The sequence below is a fragment of the Mustela putorius genome, unplaced genomic scaffold (assembly GCF_011764305.1).
Source record: "Mustela putorius furo isolate JIRA1106 unplaced genomic scaffold, ASM1176430v1.1 tig00003845_pilon_pilon_pilon, whole genome shotgun sequence".
NCBI lineage: Eukaryota > Metazoa > Chordata > Mammalia > Carnivora > Mustelidae > Mustela > Mustela putorius.
Genome location: NW_025421998.1, coordinates 35,709,800 through 35,735,006, shown reverse-complemented (window position 1 = coordinate 35,735,006; position 25,207 = coordinate 35,709,800). Strand labels below are relative to the sequence as shown.

The 25,207-nt window shown below is 41.7% G+C and overlaps 1 protein-coding gene across 5 annotated transcripts in view; it reads left to right on the top strand.

Moving 5' to 3' along the window:
* The window catches only part of CDK6 (cyclin dependent kinase 6), a 241,466-nt gene extending 221,863 nt beyond the window's left edge, over nucleotides 1-19,603 (top strand). For all 5 annotated transcript variants that reach the window (XM_004776429.3, XM_013047832.2, XM_004776430.3 and 2 more), the window contains exons 7-8: nucleotides 3,803-3,938; nucleotides 9,287-19,603. In XM_004776429.3, the coding sequence (XP_004776486.2) occupies nucleotides 3,803-3,938; nucleotides 9,287-9,433 (283 nt within the window). In that variant the 3' untranslated portion in view covers nucleotides 9,434-19,603. The remainder of the gene's footprint in view (nucleotides 1-3,802; nucleotides 3,939-9,286) is intronic.
* Nucleotides 19,604-25,207: the final 5,604 nt, after the last annotated feature.

Here is a 25,207-nt window from a genome sequence, read left to right as displayed (position 1 = left end):
AAAAATGATTTCTGTCCCTTCTGCCATTTATAGATTTTGTGCTGTCAGTCTTTATAGTACAAATGTCAACTTTTAAGGCTTATATTCAGCTGTCCAAATACTGAAATTTGATGCAAGCACTTTTTAATGGACCTATCAGAGTCTCAGAACATTCGTATATGGGCCATTAGAGTTCATACTCTGTATTAAAGAGAATTTTTTTTTTTTTTAGGAAAGCCACATTTACATTCTCTTACAGGGAGAACTGTTTCTGCATTTAGAAAGATTTATACTTCAAAGAACAGCAAGTACTTTGAAGGTGAAACTGAATGCTGTTAGCTCGTGACATTTTAGAGCATTCTTTAGAGCAGAGTCATAGTTAAATGGAAACAAAATATTGGCTTTGGAATAAGGAGAGCTGGGTTCCCTCCCATTCCTGATCTGTGGCTGAACTTTCACTGTGTGATTGATAAATTTCACTCATCCCTTCCTTTCCACATCTATAAAAAGGAAGTAATAATGACCTTTGTGTCTCAGGAGGTCATTATAGGATCAGAGGAGGCAACAGATTTAGAAATACTTTTGAAAGTTATTATATAGCTAGCTAGCTGGACATGTAACCACACATACATGTACACACAGAGGCACTCTGCTTTGCTCTTGGCCTACAGCTGCTCATACTACCCAGTTTATTTCAATATATTTGAAAAGATTTTAAATTATTACTAAGAATTTTTATAATTGATTTCTAGATGATTGGCGATGATATGCAAAAAATATATAAAAATAGCTGAAAGGCTAAAAATGAAGCAAATAAAGTTCTTTCATAAGCAATCTCTTCTTCCTCTACCTATCCCATTCTTTCCAAGCATATATATATATATATATATATATATATATATATATATATTTATGTCCTTTCATAATTAATAGTGGTATCTTTTTTCTTTCTATTCTTACTCTAGATCTTGCTATTAAGCAAATTTGTGTATTGCCCAAGTTGTCATTTCCCTTCACTTGTTCTGGTAGCTGTGTCCATGAGTCTGTCTTTATTTGCTTCAACACTGTAGCTCTCCCAGCATGTCCAACAGAGGTAGGATTACAGTGTCTTTTCCCGGGCACCTAGTGACAGGTGCAATTACAATACAGGTGTCTGCTCTTCCTAGGTGAGGTCTATAACCTGGGCTGTGTTGAGGGAAGGCAGGGGGAAAGAGAGCCTTACAGAGAGCCTGTGATGTTCACAGCCACATCTTCCTGAAACCTGGAAATCCATTCAGGAGGACCTATCTTCTCGACCTTTGTCCCAGTGAGTGCAGGCCAAGGAGAGGGCTCTGATGCAGGCTGGCACCATTTCTAACTGTAGTTAAAATAATTTGGTCAGGGGCATCTGGCTGGCTCAGTTGGTAGAGCATGCAACTCTTGATCTCAGGGTTGTAAGTTCGAGCCCCACATGGGGTGTAGAGATTACTTAAAAATAAAAGCTTAGGGACGCCTGGGTGGCTCAGTTGGTTAAGCAGCTGCCTTCGACTCAGTTCATGGTCCCAGCATCCTGGGATCGAGTCCCACATCGGGCTCCTTGCTCAGCAGGGAGCCTGCTTCTCCCTCTGTCTCTGACTGCCATTCTGTCTGCCTGTGCTCGCTCTCTCCCTCTCTCTCTGATAAATAAGTAAAATCTTTAAAATAAAAAAAATAAAAGCTTAAAAAAAAAAGTGTGGTCAATTTGAATAGCCGTATATTCTGTCCACTACACTATAACTTCTCAGTTTGGAGTTAGAGTCTATAAGTGAGATACCTAAGTTCTTGCACCCCCTGATTTCCCTTGTTCAAACCTAATTACTATCTATACATAGACTTTATTTTTTTTTAAGATTTTATTTATTTATTTGAGAGAGAGTGAAAGTCAGAGAGATCACAGAGGGAGAGGGAGAAGCAGACTTGCCAATGAGGAGGGAGCTCGACTCAGGGCTGGATCCCAGGACCCTGAGATCATGACCTGAGCCAAAGGCAAACGTTCAACCAAGTGACTTACCCAGGCACCCCTATATACATACACTTTAAATAATATCTCCATGGTGCAGGGGCACGTGGGTGGCTCAGTCCGTTGAGCATCCCACTCTTGGTTTCCGGTGGGTCGTGATCTTGGAGTGGTGGATGTGGCCCCCTTTGTCCCCCATCAGGCTCTGTGCTAAACATGGACTCTGCTTGTCACCGCCCCCCAATTCACGTGAGCTATCTCTTTCAAATAAGTAAATAAAATCTTTTTAAAAAATCTCCATAGTGTATAAGTTGTATAAAGCCACTGACCTAATAACATTTCTGAAGAACCTCAAGTCACATATCAATAGAACTCAATAGTTTGTATTTTTAGTGTGGTAGTGATACATTGTGCATTTTAGATTAATAACATTATTTGCCTCTTACAATAATAATAATGGGTGGGGCATCTGGATGCCTCATTTGGTTGGGCATCTGCCTTCATCTCAGGTTATGATCTTGGAGTCCTGGGATCCAGCCCCATGTCGGGCTCCTTGCTCATTGGGGGATTCTGCTTCTCCTTCTTCCACTGCCCCTCCCCTCTCTAATGCTCGCTCTCTCTGTCTCAAATCAGTAAAATCTTTAAAATAATAATGGGTAATGTATTGATATTGACAAGTACTGTGTGTCAGGCACTGTGCTATGCATTTCATATAAATTATCACTGTAAATTATGATTGTTAATAAATAAGGAAGGCTATGAGGCTCACAGAAGTTAAGTAATTTGTCCTTATCTGCCAATTAGTGAAACCCAGAATTTGAACCCAATTCTGCCTTTTCCAAAACCTATGCTTTTTTTTTTTAATTTATTTTTCGTATTTAAATATAGTTGACATACAATGCCTGTACTGTTTCTGTATCACTTGACCCTCTCTCCATGTTTCTGACCCCAGAATAATTTTGGGGGGAAACATAAATGATATTGCCTTTATTTATTGCTTGCTCACTTTGGAATACCATAAAATAGTTTTGTAGGGGCGCCTGGGTGGCTCAGTCAGTTAATCATCCGGCTCTTGATTTTGGCTCAGGTCATGATCTCAAGGTTGCGAAACCAAGCCCTGTGTCAGGCTGTGCTCAGCCCAGAGTCTGCTTGTCTCTCTCCCTCTGTTCCTCCCCCCACTTGCTCGCTTGCTCTCTAAAATAAATAAATAAAATCTTTTAAAACACAAAAATTACTTATTTTTAATATAAAATATATATAAACTAAATTAATTTGATTTGAAATTAAATGATAAAATAGTGTTTGCCTAGCACAGGATTAGCATACCTTTTTAGCCTCTTTTTGGTCTGATTCTGACGTATGTAATTACTGTTTGGAGAATTATTCTTTAGCCCAAAGTGCAACCAAATTTATTTGTTAATGAGTCATGCTCGATGAGCATCATAAAAGCATGTCAATATGATCAGAATACAAAAAGCAGTCTTGGGCATAAAGGAAAATAATGCCTGTGTGGGCCTGCTACTCTGTCAGTATGTCAGGACTTACTGGTAATAATACTGTTTTCTCTTTCCGCATCCCCTCATACGTTTACTATGTGCCACCAGAGGATTCTCTTACCGCTTCCGGTGAATTTTACAATGCTCCTGTGAGACGGCCCTCTACTCTGTGATCTCTGTATCACAGGAGGACAGAGATGACCGACTGGCCAGTAACATCAGTGAGGGGCCCCCAGTATGCTGTGTACCCCATGCCTGCCTCTCAGACTTCACCATCATCTGGATTTCGATGGGGAAATAGCTTCAGCATGGCAGCTAATGATGCTAACGTTCACACCTGGTTCTTTTGTAGCGTAATTGGACTCCCAGGAGAAGAAGACTGGCCTAGAGATGTCGCCCTTCCCAGGCAGGCATTTCACGCAAAAGCTCCTCAGCCGATTGAGAAGTTTGTAACAGATATTGATGAACAAGGCAAAGACCTACTTCTGGTAAGTTCACCAGAGTCGGTCTATATGGTGCTGTTGAGGGACGTAACCTGTCCGCCAGGTGGTCCCCGGGGAGGTGGACGCAGCATTTGGCATCACATACCATAACCACATAGAGCAAGAGGCCACAACCTCTCTTCAGCTTTCATTCCCACATCTGCGGGAGCTGGTGGCCTCTGACTCTGGAATACCTTCGCTTCCTGCAGAAAGAGAAAGAGTCTGATCCACACGCTTTCAGTTGGTCGTCTTTCAATGTTCATTTGAACGCAGCCACAGAAGCCTCTTGATTGATCTAGACACATGCTTTCCATAGGCAGTGAAGGTGGCGTGCAGGTAGAAAGTACCTCACCGAACATAAGGACTCGTGTTCTGTTTGAGACTCAGACTTGTAATACTTGGCCTTCCACATCCTTCCCTACACTCAGGGGACAGACCAAAGGTAGAGGAGTGGACCTGTTGAGCTACCCTTGGTGTTCAGAACCCAGTGAGTAATGAGTGTATCCTTTCCCTACTACTGACAACCTTTGATATCTCACGAAGAAAGCGCTCCTGGACCTGGAGGCACCAGGGCTCCGTTCTGCCGAAACAGTCTACATTTCCGACGCAGACCAACAAGTCTGTAGGCTGTGGTAGAAATGTTCTTCTTTAGCTCTTCGTGGACACAGCCATTCATGGGTATGTTCGCAGAGCCATGGGGTCTCCCAGCGAAAGCCCTAATTCCATCTTCACCTGATGGTGGCTCGTTTTCCGGCTTACTCAGATTCCCTGCGCCGCCACGATACGGAGGACGGCTTTATTCCCTAAGACACTCACTAAGGACTTTGACTCAGATCCTTGGAAATCAGTTATTATCATTAGAAAGGAGAATATAGTCTCCTGTACAGAGGCTCACTGTGCCGACACACTTGCTGACTCACCTGCTGTTCAGGAAAATTTTTCCCGGGTTTCAGATAACAGACAAGTACTTGCATTACCTTAGGAAAAGGGGGTTTGATGGAATGTTTCATGTGGCCTGGCAGTGGAAAGCCACCCGGAGTGTGAATGCTCTCATCACCGGGTGTCTGCTTGTCTCTGCCCCGCAGGCCTTTTCTCCCCCTCGCTGCCTCTTTTCGGTAGTACTTTCTGCCCCCCTTAGCTGTGCCGGGCCCTTTGACTTCAGAACTTCAGCCAACTCATGGATGCTTTGAGCTCTAACCTCCACTGCTCACATTTGTTCTGTTAGTATTTCCTACATCGGATTCCTAAAAGGAAGAATGTGGCCAACACACCTCACCTTTTTGGCCAAGCCATGATAGGAGTTGCTGCCTAGAGCCCAGTCACCATTCCTGGTCCAGTCAGCTGTGCCAGGAAGGGACGATGTGTTTAAAAAAAAAAAAAAAAACGGCCGCCATGGGCTTTCCTTTTCAGCAAGAACTTTGAATGGAATGCTCCTCTTAGAAGATTCTGGACACAGAATCACAATGATAGCCAATTTTAGTAGTGAAGCATCCCACTCCTTTAGCTACTGGGATACCCAGAGACGGCTCAGGGTATCTGTTAATTCCAACATCAGGAGGAATCACCTTAAAATGTAAAGATAGCAGACAATGCCCCAGGCTCATTCAGTGTCTCCCACTAGTGGTGACTTTCCAAGTCATACAACACAACGCGTGCTCAACTAGAGAAGTAGCAGACAGAGAAGAAAAAGGCACAAAGAGACTACCAGAGACACAAAGCAGAGGGTGACAGTGTCAGCAGAGATTAGAAAAAACAAAGGAACAAGAAGCAGCCCCAGTGACATCAGGACTAGAAGAAGCATAAGGATAAAACATAATAATTCACGGGCATTCCAGGAGAGGACAGCCCAGGACCTCAAAGCTTAGAACCCCTGAAAGATCTTACTGTTTCCTGCTAGAGGGACACAGGGGAGGACTATGGAGCAGAAGAAAGAGAGCCGTCCAGTACCAGAGAAGCAGCTGAAACCCCAGCCATATTTGTTGCCTCTTTTCAAAGTGATTTAGTAAAGATGAAAGAGGGAAAGGTATTTCCGAAAGTTGTTTCATTTAAGAAACAGCATTTGAGTTTTAGCACTCTGAGAATTGTCCTTTATTTTATTTGAAAACAAGGCTGACACTCTAGTGTCTCAGCCGTGTACGGATGGATGTCTACCTTGGTGTTTACAAATGTTCTCACACATGTAAGTCGTGCACAGTCATAAGACCATTCAGGGGGATGATTATTTTTAACATCCAAAGCCTACCCATCTTTATAAGTTTTGTCCCCTTCATCGTAGTTAACTTGAGAGGCTGGGTACTTATTCCAAGTATGAAGTTCTTGCTAAAAAAAGTTTCTGCTGTCGAACTGTTTTCAGAGTCTTGAGGCACATACTAGGAGACAAGGGATTTCCTTGGATTAGTATGCTTTTGTTGCATAACGTACAACCCAAAAATCTCCCTGGCATACAGCAGTAAGCATTTATTTCTTGCTCACGGGTCTGCAGATTGGCAGAGACCACTGTGCTGCGGCCTGTGAGTCAAGGACAAGTGTTCTCCGTGTGTCCCATTCTGGGCCCCAGAACAAGAGGCCCTTTGGGTCCCTGGGGCATGTTTTTCTCATAATAGAAGGTGGATGCTCCCAGAAGGGCAAGCAGAAACACATGATGGCCCCAATGGCCTAGGCTTGGAAGGTACCCTGCTGCTTCTGTCCACGTTCCATTGGCCAAAGTAAGTTACATGGCCAAGGCCAACTCTAATAGAAGAAAGAATATTTCTTCCGTGAAGGGAGGGGTGGGAAGGAGGAGGATACGTGTTGAAAAATGATCCAGTCCATCACAGTAGTCAATTCTTGACTAAATAGCAGTTCTGGAAGTTCATTTTATCAGTTATTTGGCAAGTAAATTAGATTTTCTTGGAGAAACAAGATTCTTACACAAGACTTTGAATTAATTCTCAAGTCATCTAATTTCTCTGTTGAGGTAGAACACTGATGGGACTTAGCCACCATGTCTATCAATGTTTCTGTAGGATTTAAGTATTAAGACTTCCAATTTGGGGCACCTGGGTGGCTCGGTCAGTTGAGCGTCCTGCCTTCGGCTCAGGTCATGATTCCAGGGTCCTGGGATGGAGCCCCAAAATGGGCTCACTACTTGGCAGGGAGTCTGCCTCTCCCTCTCCTTCTGCCCCTCCCAGGCCATTGAGCGCAGGTGTGCGGGTGCGCACTCTCTCTCTGTGTCTCTCCCTCCCTCTCAAATAAATAAATAAAATCGTTAAAAAAAGAAAGAGACGTCCAACCTGAGATTCTCACACACTCACATTAGGCTAAGGAGTTCTCCTCTCCACCCTCTTCCCAGCTCTAAGCCATCAGGATAGCTGTGGGGATGGGCTTCCTCCCTCACAGTCCTCTAGGGACATGTCTCTCTATCTTGAACATGTTCCCACAACTTTTTTTTTCTTTGTCCCTCTGTCCTGGGGATTAAACTGGCTGCTTCCTTTTCTAATGTCACTACCTAATTTTCTCCTTCCTGGACTCTGGGGAAGAGAAAACTCAGGCTCAAGGATTTTGCCCCTGCTCTACTGTCATGAGGGAATCCAGCCCATGTAAAACTTCTCTTAGATGTTTATTGCTATTAGAGACAGTAGGACCATTCTAGCAATAAGCTCCTTCCTCTGCTTGCCCTTTGGCGCTTTTGTTTTCAGGAGACGTGAGAAACCGCCATCCACAGACTGGTGGGGAGCCCAGCTTAATTAAGATTTCAGGAGACCCAAAAATTTGCCTGGAATTATATATAGAATTTTCCAGGTCAGTAGTGTTCAACAGAATGTTAGAGAGGGTCCTAATCTAGTCAGGACCTGACTGAGACTCTGAGCTCCTCGAGAGCAAAAACCCAGGTTAAATGGACAAGGTCAGCGTAACCATGGTAATGTGAAGTCTTTAGATGACAGATAGGACTGAAACTGATAGACATTTCAGGTCCCCAGCTCACTGCAGTGTGCACTGCATTACACGGATGGGGAAGCCGGTAGGGTTTTTCTGCTCCTTGTGTGTCCTGGGTGATGGGTGGGTCTGACTCATCCTTCACTAGTGCTGGCCACCTGCTAGGTACTGTGGAGGTGTTGGTGGAAAGACAGGAAGAGGATTTGAAGGACACCCAGGATTGGAGTGGAAAAGGAGCTGAGGTTAGGGAAGCGCTCCGCCTGCTTGATGGTGAATCGGCAGTTGGGGAGTAGAGATTGCTGCTCCAGAGGTTGGCGTTCCCCCGCTTTGACCTTCTGCCTGCACTTGGGCTGACAGCCCGGAATAGAGTTCAGTACCAGAACTGAACCTGGAGGATGGTCCAGCCCTGGGGCAGAGTCCGTGGCTGGCTGGTGGATTGAGAAAAGTTGGTCCTAGGTGTTGGCCCTTACTTGCCCCCTCCGTAATAGAGAACATCTTTATTTCCTGGTTTAAAATGTATTTCCTTTTTTGTTTCTTCTGTTGTTGGTTTGGTTTAGTTTTGATTATAGAAATATGTCAGAAACTGTTAATGATTAATTAGCCTTTTACCCCTGAGCAAGGTAACCCCCCTTCCACTCCTGACTCATCAGTAAACCTTGGGGAGGGTAAAAAGTTTAAAAGCTTAGTCCTGACTGTAGCACTAAGTTGGCTAGCATTAGAAAAATCACTATCTAAATAAAGTTGTATACATACTACAATAATAATAGTATATTTTAAAGGATACGGCGTGGGTTGAAGGGAAAGCCTGGGGAGGTAACAGTCCACAGGCAACCTAAAAGCTGTTGCCTTTTCCTGAAGGGCAGTTTATACCTTGAGGTCATATATAAGACGGCTGTATCTATACATTTTGTTTAGTGACCTATTTTTTTTAGTTTTTTTTTTTTTTTTTAAGACTTTATCTGAGAGAGCGCAAAAGCAGGAGAGATCACAGAGGGAGAAGGAGAATCAGACTCACCGCTGAGCAGGGAGCCCAATATGGGACTCAATCCCAAAACCCTGAGATCATGACCTGAGCCAAAGGCAGACACTTAAACCAACTGAGCCACCCGGGCACCCCCTTATTTATTTTAGAGAGAGAAAGAGAGAGCGAGCAGGAGCAGGAGGCGGGGGGGAGAGAATCCCAAGCAGACTCCCTCCTACACATGAAGTCCAATGAAGGGCTCCGTCTCACCACCATGAGATCATGACCTAAGCCGAAACCAAGAGTTGTCCGTTCAACCAACTGAGCCCCCCAGGCGCCCTGTAGTGTCCCTTGAAGTAGATGCTCGTTCTCTTTCTAGACACACTTAATTCATGTAGTGAATACATGTGTAACTGTCTAAACATATTATTTAGATGGACATGTTTTACATCAATCGATGATTCTTTCTTTATCACAGAAGTGCTTAACATTCAATCCAGCCAAAAGAATATCAGCCTACAGTGCCCTGTCTCACCCATACTTCCATGACCTGGAGAGACGCAAGGAGAACCTGGACGCCCGTCTGCCACCCAACCAGAACAGCTCAGACATGAACACAGCCTAAGGCCCCCGCCGCTGCCTTGTGCTGATCACCCGGAGAACACCCTTGGTGGCTGATGCCACCCCTCCCTCACCCTGAGTAAGCCCCAGCAGAGCTGCTGAGGATCACTGACTGGGGACCTTCTAGTTGCCGTCTTCTGGACGGGCTCTGCTTCTCCATGGAAACCGCTTAGTTTATTGTTTTGAAATCATCAATGCAAGAGTGATTGCAGCTTTATGTTCATTCGTTTGTTTGTCTGTCTGTTTGTTTCGAGAACCTGGAAAAATTCCAGAAGAAGAGAAGCTGCTGACCAATTGTGCTGCCATTTCATTTTTCTAACCTTGAATGCTGCCAGTGTGAAGTGAGCAATCCAGGCACAGCTGAGTTATGATGTAATCTCTCTGCAGCTGCCCCAGCCTGATTCGGTACTTTTGAGTGAGAGTGTGTGTGTGTGCGTGCATGTGTGTGTGTGTGTGTGATTCTTGTTCTCTTAAAGTGTTACTTTCTGTAAACAACAAGAAGAATTGAATTTGAAAGACTCAAAGCGACCTATAAATAACAGGTTTCTGTTGACTACAGGTGATTTATCAGAATGGGCTTCTTGAATTAGAAAGTTGAGCCCATGTCCTCAGAATTTCATGGTCAAAAGCAGTAAGTTTGCTAGCATTAAAAGGTTCACTATCTAGATGAGGTTTTATACACACAACAAAAGGAAAAAAAAAATACTGGTATCTTTTAAGAGACCTGTTTTTTTAAAGCATACATTCTAGTTACTCTTCCAAAAAAGCTGAATTTACTCAGTATAAGTCCATTTTAACTTGTTTTATATGCTTTTATTGTTTATTTTGAAAAATACCCTTATAAGCTTTTTCTTACTTGCTATAGATTTAGGGAGTATACCTCAAATAGGTAAAATTTGTCAAAAAAAAAAAATTAGAGAAAGCCTTTATTTCCTGATTTGAAATCTATTTCCTTCTTTGGTTTTGTTGTTACTTTATTTTGCTTTTGATTTTAGGAATTTGTCAGAAACTGTTTGCTGTCTTGGTGTGGAGAATAGTTCTCTCTGACCAGAGACAGGAATACCATTTAAGTTTTCCCATTACACTGTACATTTTCTACCATGCACTGCCTTGTTTGCAAAGTGTCCATCATATCTATCCCCCAAGACCTCCAATATATAGTACTACCATTACATAACTGATAACAGATTGCCCACACTTTTCACAAACACCTCCTGCTTGCTTGCTTTCAGTGGCCCTTTTGTGAATACTTAGATTCAGATTGTGTTTTGTGGCTCCGATTTCGCGATCCTAACAGGGCCCCCCCAGTAGGTCCTCGTTCTCATGCAATCTTCCTACCTGGCATTCATTGTTGTTATCTAGGCAGTGAGTAGAGGACTGGTTCTTCTCTTATCACCAGCACATAGATTGCTTTAAACAGTTACTTAGTGTTTTACAATTTTTGTAGAATATATTGTCAGAATCAGAGGGAATGTCTTTAACTGTTGTTTAACTGTTGTTTAGAAATCTATATTTACTCTCTAAAATGATCTTTTCTCCATCCCCCAGGCTGTGCTCGTTCCTAGTGCCTTGTGCCTACTCCTCCTCTCTGCAGAGCCAGCCTGACCTGGGCATTGTGAACAGCTTTACTTTTTTCTCTTGCCGTTTTCTCTACTGTTCTTGATGTCCCAGTGTCATCTCTGCCTTATATGTGATTAGTGCTCAAAGACACAGAGATTAAGCATCTTTCTGGAAGTTTAGCTGTCTTTGCTTTCTGACTCGTGATTTGAGTGCGTGCAACAGTTAGACTATGTTTAGAGTTAGGGTTTTCAAAAAATGAACATTGCTTCCCTCAGTAGAAAATGTTCCAGATGATGTTTATATGTTGTCAAGCCTTCCTGAATTCTTCACAGCTCAGTATTTCTATACTACCATCTTGAGCAAGAAAAAAATTAGGAGACTTTTCTCCTGGAAAGCTTTTTTGGGGTGGGAATTACTCTTTTTTAATATATACGTTGTTTAACATTTTTCTAACTCAGTAACTTGAAGGGCAGGAAGATTTGTCTAAAACCGGATACAAAATGAGAAGATGGGCCATATGACTGTTTTACGCTTTCTTCGTTGTTCACAATATTGATTATGCTTTGTTATCCCTTATAAATGCTTGAGATATAACGAATCCAGAGCATGGGGGTTAGGAGGCGATGTCTCTCTTGGAACAGTGAGCTCTGCTTTTCCTTTGACGGCAGGTCAGAATACCAAGACATTTTTGCTGGGGCCTAGACATTTGAGTTTTAAAACTCACTGCACTGATTCGTCATATGCTTTTTGTTTCACATTCATGATCAGAGTGTATATAATTTGACTCTGCTTTTTTAAGTTTTTCCTAAGTTCTCTCGAGAAAAATGCAGCTGTTCTAAACTGGAATTTTTCAGCATTCTTGAGAATTTTAAACAAGTAGAGAGCCCCACTTTATTTCTAGCATATACTTTTGGTTCATTTCTTGGTAGTGTTTATTTAAAAAAAAAAAAAAGGCACAAACAGTTTCAGCATTGGATACTTGCAGATTATCCTCGGAGAGGCAGGAGGAGGCACCTCAGCCTTTCTGAACTTTCAAGAGTCTGACCCCAGCTCTTCCATGCGTACTGCTTGGGAGTTGAGTGATTACCCTCTGCTTTATGTCTTGTATATCTGGCCTACCCGTTCTCGAATGCAGATCCCACAGAAGCACCCTTAGCATTAGGTCACCTGGACAAGTATAGCACCATAGGACGTGACTGAATACAGCTTATTCTTCTGTGGACATATGGTTTCAAAGGTCTTTGCCAAAAGTGAAGGCATGGTTAGCTGCAAAGGCCACACTGCCCCAGAGGTATACTGAAGCCTCTTATAACAGGAAAAATCTGGGGTCAGATTGAAAATCACGTTCACATTTCATAAGAGAACTGGTGCTGGCCTGTGGCTGCTGGTTTCTACGTGACAGTTGTTCTGGTGGTCCAGGCACTGTGGGAACTGTGGTGTGGGCTGGAATTCTAACAGTCCCACTGAAGAATAAAAGAGACACCTGTCCGTTTCAGCATCATAAGCTATCATGTGGCAAAGGAAATAAGGCCTTAATCTTCTAACCTTAAAAACATAGCTTCCAAGAGCTTTTAAGAACCCAGTGCCTTGGCACCTCCCACTTTTGTCTCTCCTTTAAAGTGGACAGGAACCTAAGAAGCAAAGAACCTGTTTTGGACAAGAGCTCCGAGCCATTTTATCCCTCTGTATTCTCATGATTTTGTCTCAGGAAATCGCACACTAGGAATGGCACACTTTTCATTTAGCCCATTGTGTCTTATGGAAAAATTGTTCAAAGTATTTACCTCAGAGTAGAATCTCTACCTTTTTGTTTTAAGTAAAAATGAAAATTTCAGAATGCACGGGATATCATAAAGAGAATCTGTACCCCTTACTAAAGATTTTATCTTTATTTTTTGATGACTCCAGAATGCGGTACTCTCCATCTTGGAAAAAAAACTAAATAGTACCAAACATTGTGAACCTTCAATTATGTATTAAAATTGAGCTTTTAACTACAGCTGCTTCTCTTAAAAGTGGTGCCTATTAAAGTCAGTAATGTAATCCTCATTCCTTTATGGAAATTAAAATCATGTAAGCTTCTAATACAAACATTAAAATTCTGCTCTTCAAATAATTGCTTCTTATAAGTGACAACTGGACTATTTGTATGATAAGCACACAAGAGAGTGTCTAACATTTTCCAAAAGCAGGCTTTTGTTGCATCATCAGGTCTAAGAAAGAGTAAAAGTTAACAAGCCACTGTAATTACTTAATTGTGTTAGTACAGAAACTATAGAATATTTACCTTGGAAAGAAAATGTTGAAACATTATAAATTCTGAGGTATTGATAGAATTCAGAAGAATGCATGTTTTACATTGTGACATGTTAAAACAGTGTCTTTATTTTATAAAAATAAAGATGTGACATGATTTCAAAATCTTAAAAGTCCTAAAACAGTGGACAATGGATAGAGGAAATTCAGAAAAAAAGTGAAGGTTTTCAAAAAAGGGTAGTTTCAAAGTTAGATATATTTTGAAGGATAGATATTAACAAATATATTGTAAGAATTTATATTACAGTCCCCTGGCAACTATGAAATCGATATGTTCTAAAACATGTCTTACAGAAAAGCTATTCCAAAGCAGTTGCCATTTCAGTTATCAGCCTGAAGAAACTAAACTACCTGTACTCCTTTCTTAGTTTGTGGGAGGAAGCAGCTATGAGAAGCTACACTTGTTATACAAGCCTAAGAGTGTTCGTTGTAAGAAATACATATACATACTGAATTTTTAAAAGGCACATTTCCTGTGCCACCAGGATTTTTTTGAAAAACTGAAGCCCAAATCATGTGCATCCAGTACAATTCAGATGTATAACTAGAAACATAGCTATGTGCTCCTTCCCCACCGTGGAGAAACTTCTCGAGGCTACCCAAAAGCCTGTCCAGCAATGTGAGCCCCCAGCCAATTAACAGTGGTGTTTTCCTCCACAAGCACAAGAAAACAGCATTTTCATTTCTTATCCATGCAGTTTTCAACCTCTTTGTGTTACATACCTATATCTCAAGCATTTCTAACTTGTACTTTTTCAGAAAATAAACCACAAGCTTCCTCTGGCCTTTTCTATCTTCTGATGTTTGTATACAGCAGATATGTGAAAGAGGAGGGGTCTGATTTTAAGTGTTTTTTTTTTTTCTCAGTTGTTTGTTTGTCTTAATGAAGTATGAATCAGCTTTTTCAATATGTTTTCTATTTCTTAGCATTCCCAGGGAGTTTAGATAAATGCATGAACTTCCATCAACATATTTATGTTTCCTTTGATACTGGTGCTCGGGCCTTCAGGAAGAAAACAAGAGCCTCTTGAAAACTTATACAGGCTTTTTTTTTTTTTTTTTCCCCAAGCATCTACTTAAAGACTATTACAGCAATTTGAAGGTTGTAAGGTAGGAAAGGGAAACGATTTTTCTTGCAAATATCTGTTTTAAATTTCACACTGACCTAAGACATGGGCTTTCTTGTTTCATTCCAATATATTCCACAAGGTGGCACTTTCGGGGGGAGGGTGGAATCTGAGTAAGGCTAAAGAGGTACTTCGCAAGACTTCATTCTAACTTTATTTTTCTGCACATATTTTACTCTTGCTTAGCACTTGTTTTTTGGGGATGATTGACCTTGATATTTTAGTTATTCGCTAGGTTCTGAACAATTGTCTGAAGGGGAGTTGTACTTGAGAGTGAATAATACACCCATTTTGATCATTTAAGTGCATAAAGAGAGCCAAGACCTATTTTCCAAGAAGCATTTTTTTTGAGGTACCTAATTACCTCACTCTTCTAGGTGCAGAAGTTACAAAGATAGATAGACTTAATAGTTAAAAGGCAACACTCACCTGTGACCTGGATAGTTTCCTTAGGAGTGGAAAACTCCTGTGGCCTCAGCCAAAGTACCTGTACCCCCGTCTGGTGTTTTCCCATTTCGTACCATGATGTCTTTATACATTGATTAAAATTTTAAATCCTCATTTAGAAATCAGGTGAGTAAAATAAGTAACATTGGTATTTAAATAGACAAAATGATTTTTTTCTGAAGAATTGGCCATGCTGAAACAGAGCCCTTATACACTAAAAGGCATGGTAATTTCATCACAAGTGTAAATTCACAAGAAGTGCAATTTTGTAAAAATCCTGTCCAAGCATGTGAGCATAATAAATCTTTCATTTCTCCACTTGGGAATTTCTTTGACAACTTTCTCTCTGTGTCTATATAGAGATATACCCATATACTGCTATGTTTTAATTCACAGGTCTACTCAGAGACTGATCATCCCCCAGATGATTTTAGGTAATTTTAGAAATCCTTTTCCTCAGTAAGTGTTAATTTAGGAGGAAGACAGTTATAGTACTTTTCAGAGTTGCCTTAGCACGGTAAAACAAAGGCAGTTTACTCCTCCTGCGGGGCGGAAACTCCATAGTGCTTGCTTAACTTGCCTGCAGAGTAGCCGGCAGGCAAGTCTCACTAATGCATTCTAAATCGAAACACCACACACACTAGGGGCTGGCCAGAGCTCTGTGGAGACTCCTCGGCCTTATCTGTCTGCTCAAAACCCCACCAAAGTAGAGTCCAATTTAAGCCTCTAAATGGAAAGCCAAATTCAGACCTCGAATTTGTTACCAGTTGGGCCAGTCTGAACTCAACTTGCTCGTGGTCAGCACTAGACGCCCACCTGAACCCCACCCCCACCCCCACCCCCACCCCAGGGTACGCCGCGCGGTCACCCCGCCCCTTTGGCAGTGGAGTGGTAGTGGGCGGAGCTGGCTGGGACCTGAAACCTAGTACACACCGGGCGGGGTACGGTCGGCGGTCCATGTGCCCTGCTGCTGTCTCAGAGGCATCTGTTCTGCAGTCCTAGGAAGTAGAATGTCCCTAGAAGCAAACGGGTGTCTTCTGTGCATAAATAAAGTACAACACAATTCTTTGAAAGTTCGGGTATAGTAATAATAGTATAATAAAGAGATGCCGCTCTGTATGAAGCATGTACCGGGCATCTCTCAGGCGCTAAGCTCAGCTTTTTTTTTTTTTTTTTTTTTTTTTTTTTTTTTTTTTTTTTAAGAGAAGATGTATAATTACAAGAAAGATTTTTTTATTTTTTTATTTTCTATCATTCTACATATATGGTGGCAAAAGATATGCGTGGAAAAGTTTTGTTTTGAAAATTTGTTTATTTTCTGTCTTGGCGAAAGCTCCTCACTCTCTAGTTTCTACTTTCTACTTTCCCCTTTTTTGGAGGGGGGGTGTCAAATAGCTAAGGGTAAATAAACCAATTATCTCACATAGTAGGAGATTTTCCTGTTTAGAGGACCTTGTGTATGAATTGTTTCATCAAGCAAGTAACTCCTCTACCTTAGGACTTTGGATTGTCAAATACAGGTTTCCTTGATAAAGGGGGCATATAACTACATATTGCATTTAAGGGCCTATTACTGTAGCACTAAGGAGTGAGCATAGAGCCACACACAGTTACTTAATTTCTAAGGCTCTGTGGTTTCTGGCCAAATTCTGCTGACATGCTTAGGTTATAGTCCTGAAGATACCCATCGTACTTGAAAGTTTCTAATCTTAAGTTTTTTTGAAATGCAATAATATGTATTAGTTAGCAATACTTCTGTGATCACCAGCAACTTCTAATTTAACCTTGAAGTCTGCATAATGAAAATAGTTCCCAGCAGTAATACAGTTCTTGAACTGCCCTCCCCCATTACCAAGTACATTATACAGCTTCTCAGTTTGGTCCTGTGTTTGCAACAACATCCACGTGAATATTACAGTTTCTCACTTATTTTGTATTCATGTGTTTTACTATGACCAATAGTAAATATATTAGTTAGTACTCGGGATGAATAGCAGCAACTACCCCTAAAATCAGCACTTATCAAGGTGGAGAATTTCTATTTCAAGTTGTTCTACACTTGCATAAATTATTTCTATTATTATTCATGTATGTTATTTATTTCTGAATCACACTAGTCCTGTGAGAATACAGCTGAAAGGAAATGGCATTAGGTTTCACATCTAATGTTCATTATCAGGTCTTGATGGAGCTAAGTAAATTAAAATTAGCCGAAGCCCCGAAAGCACTGCATGCATTTTAACATGATGAGTAGAATTCAAGTCTGTAGGGGTAGTATTTTTGTGTCTAGGTGTTTTACCATTATGTAAAGGAATAAAGCAAATGACTTTGTAGTTCTTTTGTCAGAGACGTATAGTATAGTGTGAAAATACAGCAAAAAAATTAAAACCAGATAGAAAAGCATCCAATACTGCCTTAATCTGGGAACTAGGCCAGACGGCCATCAGAGTAAGATGCCAGGCAGAGACAGGTGCCTGGCTGGTGCCTTCTCATATCTGGCCTTGAGAAGCTTCCTCCCTGCGAGCTTGTGCCCTCAATGGTTGTCCTGTGCAGTAGTGGGAACAGGTAGTAGCTGTTACAGGGAGAACAGTGTGAGAGTTTCCTGTAGAAGCAAACTGTCAACTTGTGCCTTGGGGCTTCCAGAATGTGTCAGATGGAGAAATTCAAGTTTCTGCGCTGCAAGCAACTTGGTTTTGTACAGAAGCAGTTCAGTCTGGTAACAAACCCAAGGACTGCACTGACAGTCGTCAGCAGTGGGTGTTAACAACCAACAGTCCCCAACACCTCAGAAGCTTGTGGCATTTCTGGTTATTTTAGGTTTTGATCTGAAGGTTCATTGGCAAGTGTTTGGCATAGAAGAGCAGTATGTGTTAAGAAAAGCACAATATTGGTTCCCGTAGAGTGCAGATTAGATCTAGAGGGTTTTATAGGATTACCATGTCAGAGATGTGTCAGTGCATGTTTTCACTGTAAAGTGTATTAGTGTAGTGTTTCTGCATTCCCATAGGGCTTAGTTAAAGCTTTAGTCTAGGTTTTCAGCAAGGCTGTCCTACCCAGTAAGCTTTTTTTTTTTAACTTTTATAATAGAAAATGTGTTAAATGTAGAAAAAAAAATCTTAATTTGGACATTTGACCTGTTGGTTTCTGTGTTTGAAATCACGGTTCTGGAGATGTAGAGATTGTGCATGCGCATGTCAGATACTAATCTAGGCTGTGTGAACCAGCCCAGGATAACCAGTGCCCTCCCGTCCCCTGCATCCTCCCTCCCTCCCGCTGAGGTGCTCCCTGCCCCCATCTGGCCTGTCTGTGTGGTGCTCTTTATCCTCTTCTGCCGCTCTTTGGGCGGCCGGGACACGATGAGAGGGAGGCTTCAGGCATCACAGGTGTGCCTGCTCGGGCTTGGCCACCACTATTACTTGACCTTTGGCTGGGCACGAAGTGTGCTCACAGCACCAATCCCAAATGCCCTCTGGCATGTTTGTGTGCATCTTAACTTCAAAACCAAGTCATCCTACAGAGCATTCAACTTTGGCTGTGGTACAAAGAAACGAAACAAGACTATAAACCACATTCCAGGCTGCTGTTTTCTGTCCATCTATAGGCTGTAGTTTTACCGTATTTCTTCGTACTTGAAACTCATTCTGCTATTTTAATATCAGGGTACAAACTTACAAGGGTGCAAAATGACTCTCATTCCGTTTGCTCAGATCGCTACAGAATGCTGTTTTGGTGCTTTGTATTGAGCAGGTCAAAGGAGCGGTATGGAAATCACTGGAACACAGTCTTACGAGAATGTTGGCCGATGGCTTGGTATAGATAGTGCTTCTGCTCTTCTCTCTGTAGGTAAGGTTGAGAGTTACCACACTGGCCTGTTGGGTTCACGTGGGTATCCTTTCTCACAGGGTACAGAAACCCTGTGCTCTCCCCATATGGGGGTATGCACAGCTCTTTGAAAGCAGAGACCTTCCTATGTACCAGATCATTTAGCCCCCAAAGAGAAGTGGCCATGGGTGTAGATAGGAGCAGAATGGGAGGGGCTCTATTGCTCTGGCAAGCGACCCTCCATACAAAAAGCTCTCCAGGGACAAAAAAAAAAAAAGCTTATATGTAAAGTTACCCCCTTCATAGCACCCTGAGCTAAATGATCTTGCTTTTTTCCCTTTAGGTAGATAAAAATACAGGTCAGTTTATCTAGACTCTTCCCACCTGAAGAGGAAAATAGAAAAGTAGATTGTTTGTATCATGTAAGATATATAATCCAAGGACTACCCAAACTTACATTAAATCCCCCATCACTAGCAATCTGTTCTAAAAAGTAGCTCAAGTCAAAGATGCTTAAATGACCTGGACTGCCCGAGGTCAGGGGCAGTCATTCTAGCATGCGCCTTACTCTAGGACTCACTTGGAGAGGGACAGCTGCCAATGTTGACTCTGTTGCAATAGCAAAGGTAACATGTCAGAAAATCTAGAGGGTTGCAGATCACAAATCCTTTGGAAACTGGATGTCTTACTGGGTGCTAGAATGCAAATTTAGGTATTTATTGTTGGGTAATCGAATTCATTGTTTTTTAAGAATTAGTGTTGAAACATCACTGTCCAGTTCATTGTTTTCACATATGCACAAGCTAAATTGAAGCAAAAAGAGAATGGTTTGTATATTTGTCATACCTTTTGTATTTCCTACAATAAAAATATTGGTAGCAAATAAAAATCATAAAAACAGCCATCTTAGACTGCTTTCTTGGGAATGAATTATTGTCACTGCTCTTTTTACTTAATGTAAAATGAATATAATTACAGTAAGTAAAGTAACTTATAATTAAATAGCAAGTTTTAGAAGAATGTGTTTAAAACTTTCATTGTAAGAGACTCGATTTCAGGTTTCAGATGTTTTTAAAAACTAAATAGCGGCTCATTGAGCTTAAAGCCGCAGTAACAAAGTTGATCATGCTGAACGCTGACAGCATAAAACCGAGTAAAGCATGGCAGGCCTTTCCAAAGCTTCCAGATGAGGACCATGAAAAGGTTTGTGTAACCAGCTGCTGATAACCTGGAGATGAGCAAAGGGTTCACACTGGAAGTGGTACTTGAGTGCACTCAGCCGAAAATCAATGTCTCCCAAGCATACAAGTGGAAATACTGTGCGTGTGCAATGCATGCAATGATGTAAGCACAAGCAGTAAGATTGGTGAGGCCACCCCTGGGGCCGTGGTTGTTAACATCCAGGTCATAACCTACAGAGAGAAATCCAATCTCACCACAGGATCTGGTAGCCACATGCACGAGCTGATGCACACATGTATATACTGGGAACTTAGATCTCACGAAATGATGCTGAGTGCCTCACTTCTCTTTTCTCTTTTATTATCCTCCACTCTGAAAACACTGGTGGCAACCCACTAAACTGATTTCACAACCCCACTAATAGGCAGTGACTTAATGTTTGAGAACAATTAGTAAGGGGAGGTAGGTATGTGTAGGCATCTTGAGGTGATGTTGGAAAGGTTGAATATATAAAGGGATTTTGGAATTCATATAAAGGGATTTGGAACCAGTGAAAGGTGTTAAAGAGGAATACCGGTTCTATTAATGTGTGTTCCTCTTCGTTCAACTGCTTATATACTGACACAGGGTGATAAGCTGATATAGTATACAATGAATCAGAAGTGTTGCCGTCTGATATGGCCCTGTCTTCGTGTATATCAGGTACCCTTTTAAGATTTGTTTTAGAGAGCACATGCAAGTGTGGTGGGGGAGGGGGTGGTGGGACAGTGGGAGAGAGAGAGTCTTGGGCAGACTCCCCTCTGAGCGCGGAGCCTAACGCAGGCCTCCATCCCAGGACCCTGAGCTGAAATCAGAAGTCAGCCGTTTCATTGATGGAGCTACCCAGGTGCCCTGATACCAGGTATTTTTTAACTAGTCCTCCAGAATTCCCTGGAGGAGCTCTCATTAGGACTTACCTTAATTATGTTTAACAGGCCCTAAATTACATTTTAAAATTTGCGTGAAATATTCAGGGGGGGATAATACAGAAAATCAAGATGATGATGGCTGGCTCAGTTGGAAAAGCAGGTGACTCTTGATCCTGGGGTCATGAGTTCAAGCCCAACATGGGAATGTAGAGATTTCTTCAATAAATAAAACCTCAAAACGTTTTTTAAAAAAACGTTAGATTAAGGCATAACTACACATATTTCCACAAACCGTGGGCATCTGCAGTCAGGTTTGACTAGACCATTTACATCAAAGCAGCGTACAGAACGATCCTTCACTTGATCCCTAGCTATCTCTGCTATTCTAACTTAGAACATTCTATTAAAAGGCCAAAGGCCTTTGCCACTGATTTGCCCTTGTATCGACCCAGTTTACCTGCTCTCTAGGGAAGAACTCATGTCAGGGATGGGCCCCAAGAGGTCCTATCTGTTCTACAAATGCCCCCTTTTTTTGGATGTAGCAAATGGAACAACCATCATATCCCATCATATCCCATGGAATGTGGGACCAAGAGATAGTGCGTCCATCTCTTAGATGTCTGCAAGTGCTACCTGTAAACTCAGAGCCGCAGATAGCTGTTTTTCTTGCTGTGTGCACAGGGGACCCTGAGGTGCTGGCCTAGGGAGGGGGCTGGTAATGTGCAGAGGCTGAAGCCAGACAGCTTTCTGACTCATCTTCCCCAGGCTTGGGAACTCTTCATATCCTTATAATGAAGTCTGTCTCTAGCTTCTTTTTTTTTTTCCTCCATTGAACTTAGGTAGCTTGGGGAAATTTCTGTCAATTGCTGCGGAAGTCCTAGTACAGCTCCCTCTCCCCTCTACCAGTACTATAGCTTGAGGCCGCTGCTCTGCACTGTAATTTCAAGCTATTGGAAAGCTAAGTATAGGGGCGCCTGGGTGGCTCAGTAGTTGGGTGTCTGCCTTTGGCTCAGGTTGTGTTCCTGGGGTCCTGGGATTGAGGCTTGCATGGGCTCCCTGCTCATCGGGAAGCCTGCTTCTCCCTCTCCTACTCCCCCTGCTTGTGTTCCTTCTCTCATTGTCCCTCTGTCAGATAAATAAATAAAATCTTAAGAAGAAAAAAGAGAGAGGGGCGCCTGGGTGGCTCAGTGGTTTAAGCCGCTGCCTTCGGCTCGGGTCACGATCTCAGGGTCCTGGGATCAAGTCCCATATCGGGCTCTCTGCTCAGCAGGGAGCCTGCTTCCCTCTCTCTCTCTCTGCCTGCCTCTCTCTCCATCTACTTGTCATCTCTCTCTGTCAAATAAATAAATAAAATCTTTAAAAAAAAAAAAAAAGAGAGAGAAAGGAAAGCAAATCTAAACTAAGTGCAAGAGTAGTGTCCTTATTTAAGTGTGGGTAAAAGCAATGCTAGGGGAGCCTGCGCTTTTCAAATGGGAATTCCCAGAAACCTGGAGTATACAGTGGGGAGAGTATACAAAGCCACAGATAAAAAGATCTACTTTCTTCAAGCATCAATTTTGCTTAAAAGAGAAAAATGGTTTTCATTGAAGAAAGATGCTTTTTTAAGTATATAAATGGTGGAATAAATGCAAAATTCAAATTTTTTAAGTAATATAGAGGACTTCAAAGACATTCTGTGACTTCAATAACTGCACAGAACCACCACATCACCAAACACCACCCCCGTTACAATTCACTCCTGCAGAACATCTTCGAGAAGTACTGCATCAGCATAGAGGAGACATGAGCACTGGGAATGGGGTCTGGTGTTCTAAATCCTGTACTTCTGTGATCTCCAGGATTCCTCCTTGTAAAATGATATTTATTATGACAGTGTATTCAGAAAGCTGATAAAGTCAAGTTTACTTATATTCACTCAACACCTACTGGCCTCAGCTTTCAAACAGCACCTGATGCAAAGAGGCAAAAGTATCCAGAGTGACAGTTTGTGACAATAGACCTTCCCTCCTGCCTGTAGGATGCCTCTGTGATACAGTGTTATTTAGCTGTGGGGCAGCAAAAGTGGTTCTCTGAAGAGGAGATGGGAGGCAATTAATATTCAAAGAGCCATCCCCCAAGTGCTAGATACTCGGACATGCCCTTCAAATACAAACTATCTTATTTCTTCAAGTCGTTCTCTCCAAGTCAGAAGTAGATGGTGGTGTCAACTTCAAACAGTCCTAAAATAAGGTTGCACACAACAGATAAGAAAGAAATGGGATTGGGGCACCTGGGTGGCTCAGTCGGTTAAGCAGCCCACTCTTGGTTTCAGCTCAGGTCATGATCTCAAGGTCATGAGATTGAGCCCTGCCTGGGGCTCTGTGCTCAAAGGGGAGTCTGCTTGAGATTCTCTCCCTTCCTCTCTCTCTTCCCCTCCTCCTGCTCATGGTTGATCTCTCTTAAACAAGTCTTTTTAAAAAATGTGATTGGATGTTCTAGGGTCTAGGGAGTCTAAAACTGAGTGGAGGTTCAATAGTGTTGAATAAATGAGTGACTGAGACAATTTATGTGTAACTTACATGTTGACTATAAAATATCTAAAAATATAAAAACCAAAGAAGACGTGTTATTTGAAATCCTACCACCTAGATAAAACTATGGTTAATATATTGATAAATAATTCCTACATATCTAGCTTTAGAAAGACACGTTAGATACATGAATATAATTTTATACCACAGAAATGAACTGTGCCCACCCTTCAATAAGTTATGCTTTGGGGGTCATTTATTTGCTTTACATAATATCCTGGATGATTTGTCACTTCAGTAAATACAAATTTATATCACTACGTAGTATGGCTGCATAGTATGTATGTCATTGTGTAAATGAACTATAATTTACTTAGCAGATCCCCTGCTGATAGACATTTCTCCCCAGCCCACCCTGTTTGTTCAGTATATGAAATACTGTTTCCAGGAGCAGTAGTCTGTGAATGCATCTATTTGAGCATGTCAGTTAGATGTATGTCCTCTATCAGTCATTGGAAACTCACTCACTCACTCAGCATTTACTGAACCTTTACTCTGTTCCAGGCAATGAGAGAGAAGCTGCTAAAACATCTCTAAGGATTTTGATTTGAGCAATTGGAAAGATCAAATTATCATTGACTGAGAGGAGAAGAATCAGAACCAGGCCCTGATGTTTATAGAGAAGGAGATAAAGAAAAATAAGCAGCAAAGACTAAATGGCCTTTACTTTTTTTTAAGATTTTATTTGTTTATTTACTTATTTGAGAGGGAAAGAGAGCAGGGGGAAGACTGGAAGGAGGGGGACAAGCAGACTCCACACTCAGCACAGTGCCTGTTGTGGAGCTTGATCTCAAGACCCTAAGATCATGACCTGAGCTGAAATCAAGAGTCAGACGCTTAACTGACTGAGCCACCACCGTAGCCTGCCCTAAATGGCCTTAAGAATGAACATGTGATGTCAGATGAACATGAAGTCTGGAGAATGATGAAATTTTTTTGAGGAAAATACAGTGATCATTGTGACAAATGCCACTGGTAGGTCCAAAAAAAAAAAAAAAAAAAAAAAGAGGGCTGAGAAATGACCATTGATTAAGCAATATGGAAAATATGAGTGACCTTGAACAGAAGTCCTGATGAAATGGTGCAGGGGTAAAAATTCCCTTCAGAGTGGATTCAGGAAGAATTGGTTGGTACATGGATGAGGAAAGTGTTAGATGTAAAATGAGAGGTACTCTCATTTTGTGTATTGTAAAAGGTGTGAGGTACAAAGTAGACCTGGTACAGTGTTGAACCTAAATAGAATTTAAATTCAACTTACTTTCCTCTTAGGTTCAAGAATAAGCCAAGATGTCAGTTTTCAGCACTTCTATTCAATATTGTGTTAGGGATCCTAGTAGTACAATAGTCAAAAAGACAGAAGGCATAAGATTGGAAAGAAAGCCAAGTTGTCCTTATTCACAGACAACATGAGAGTCTGTGGAGATACTCCTAAAAACCCTACAAAACAAAAAGCTACCAGAACAGGAGCACTGGGGTGGCTCAGTTGATTAAGCATCAGTCTTGTGGTTTCAGCTCAGGTCATGATTTCAGTTTCCTGGGATGGAGCCCTGCATCAGGCTCCATGCTCAGTGGGAAGTCTGCTTGGGATTCTCTCACTCCCTCTCCCTCTTCCCCTTCCCCCAACCCCCTGCTCATGTTCTCTTTCTCTCTCAAATAAATAAATAAAACTTTTAAAAAAAAATTTAAACTTTGTTCTTGGAAAGAAATCATTAATAAAATGAAAAGACAGACCACAGATTGGGGTGGGGGCATATTGCAAAACATTCTGGCAAAGGATTGGTATTCAGACAAATAATCCAATTTTTTAAATAAGCAAAAGATTTGAAATAAAACTTCACCAAAGAAG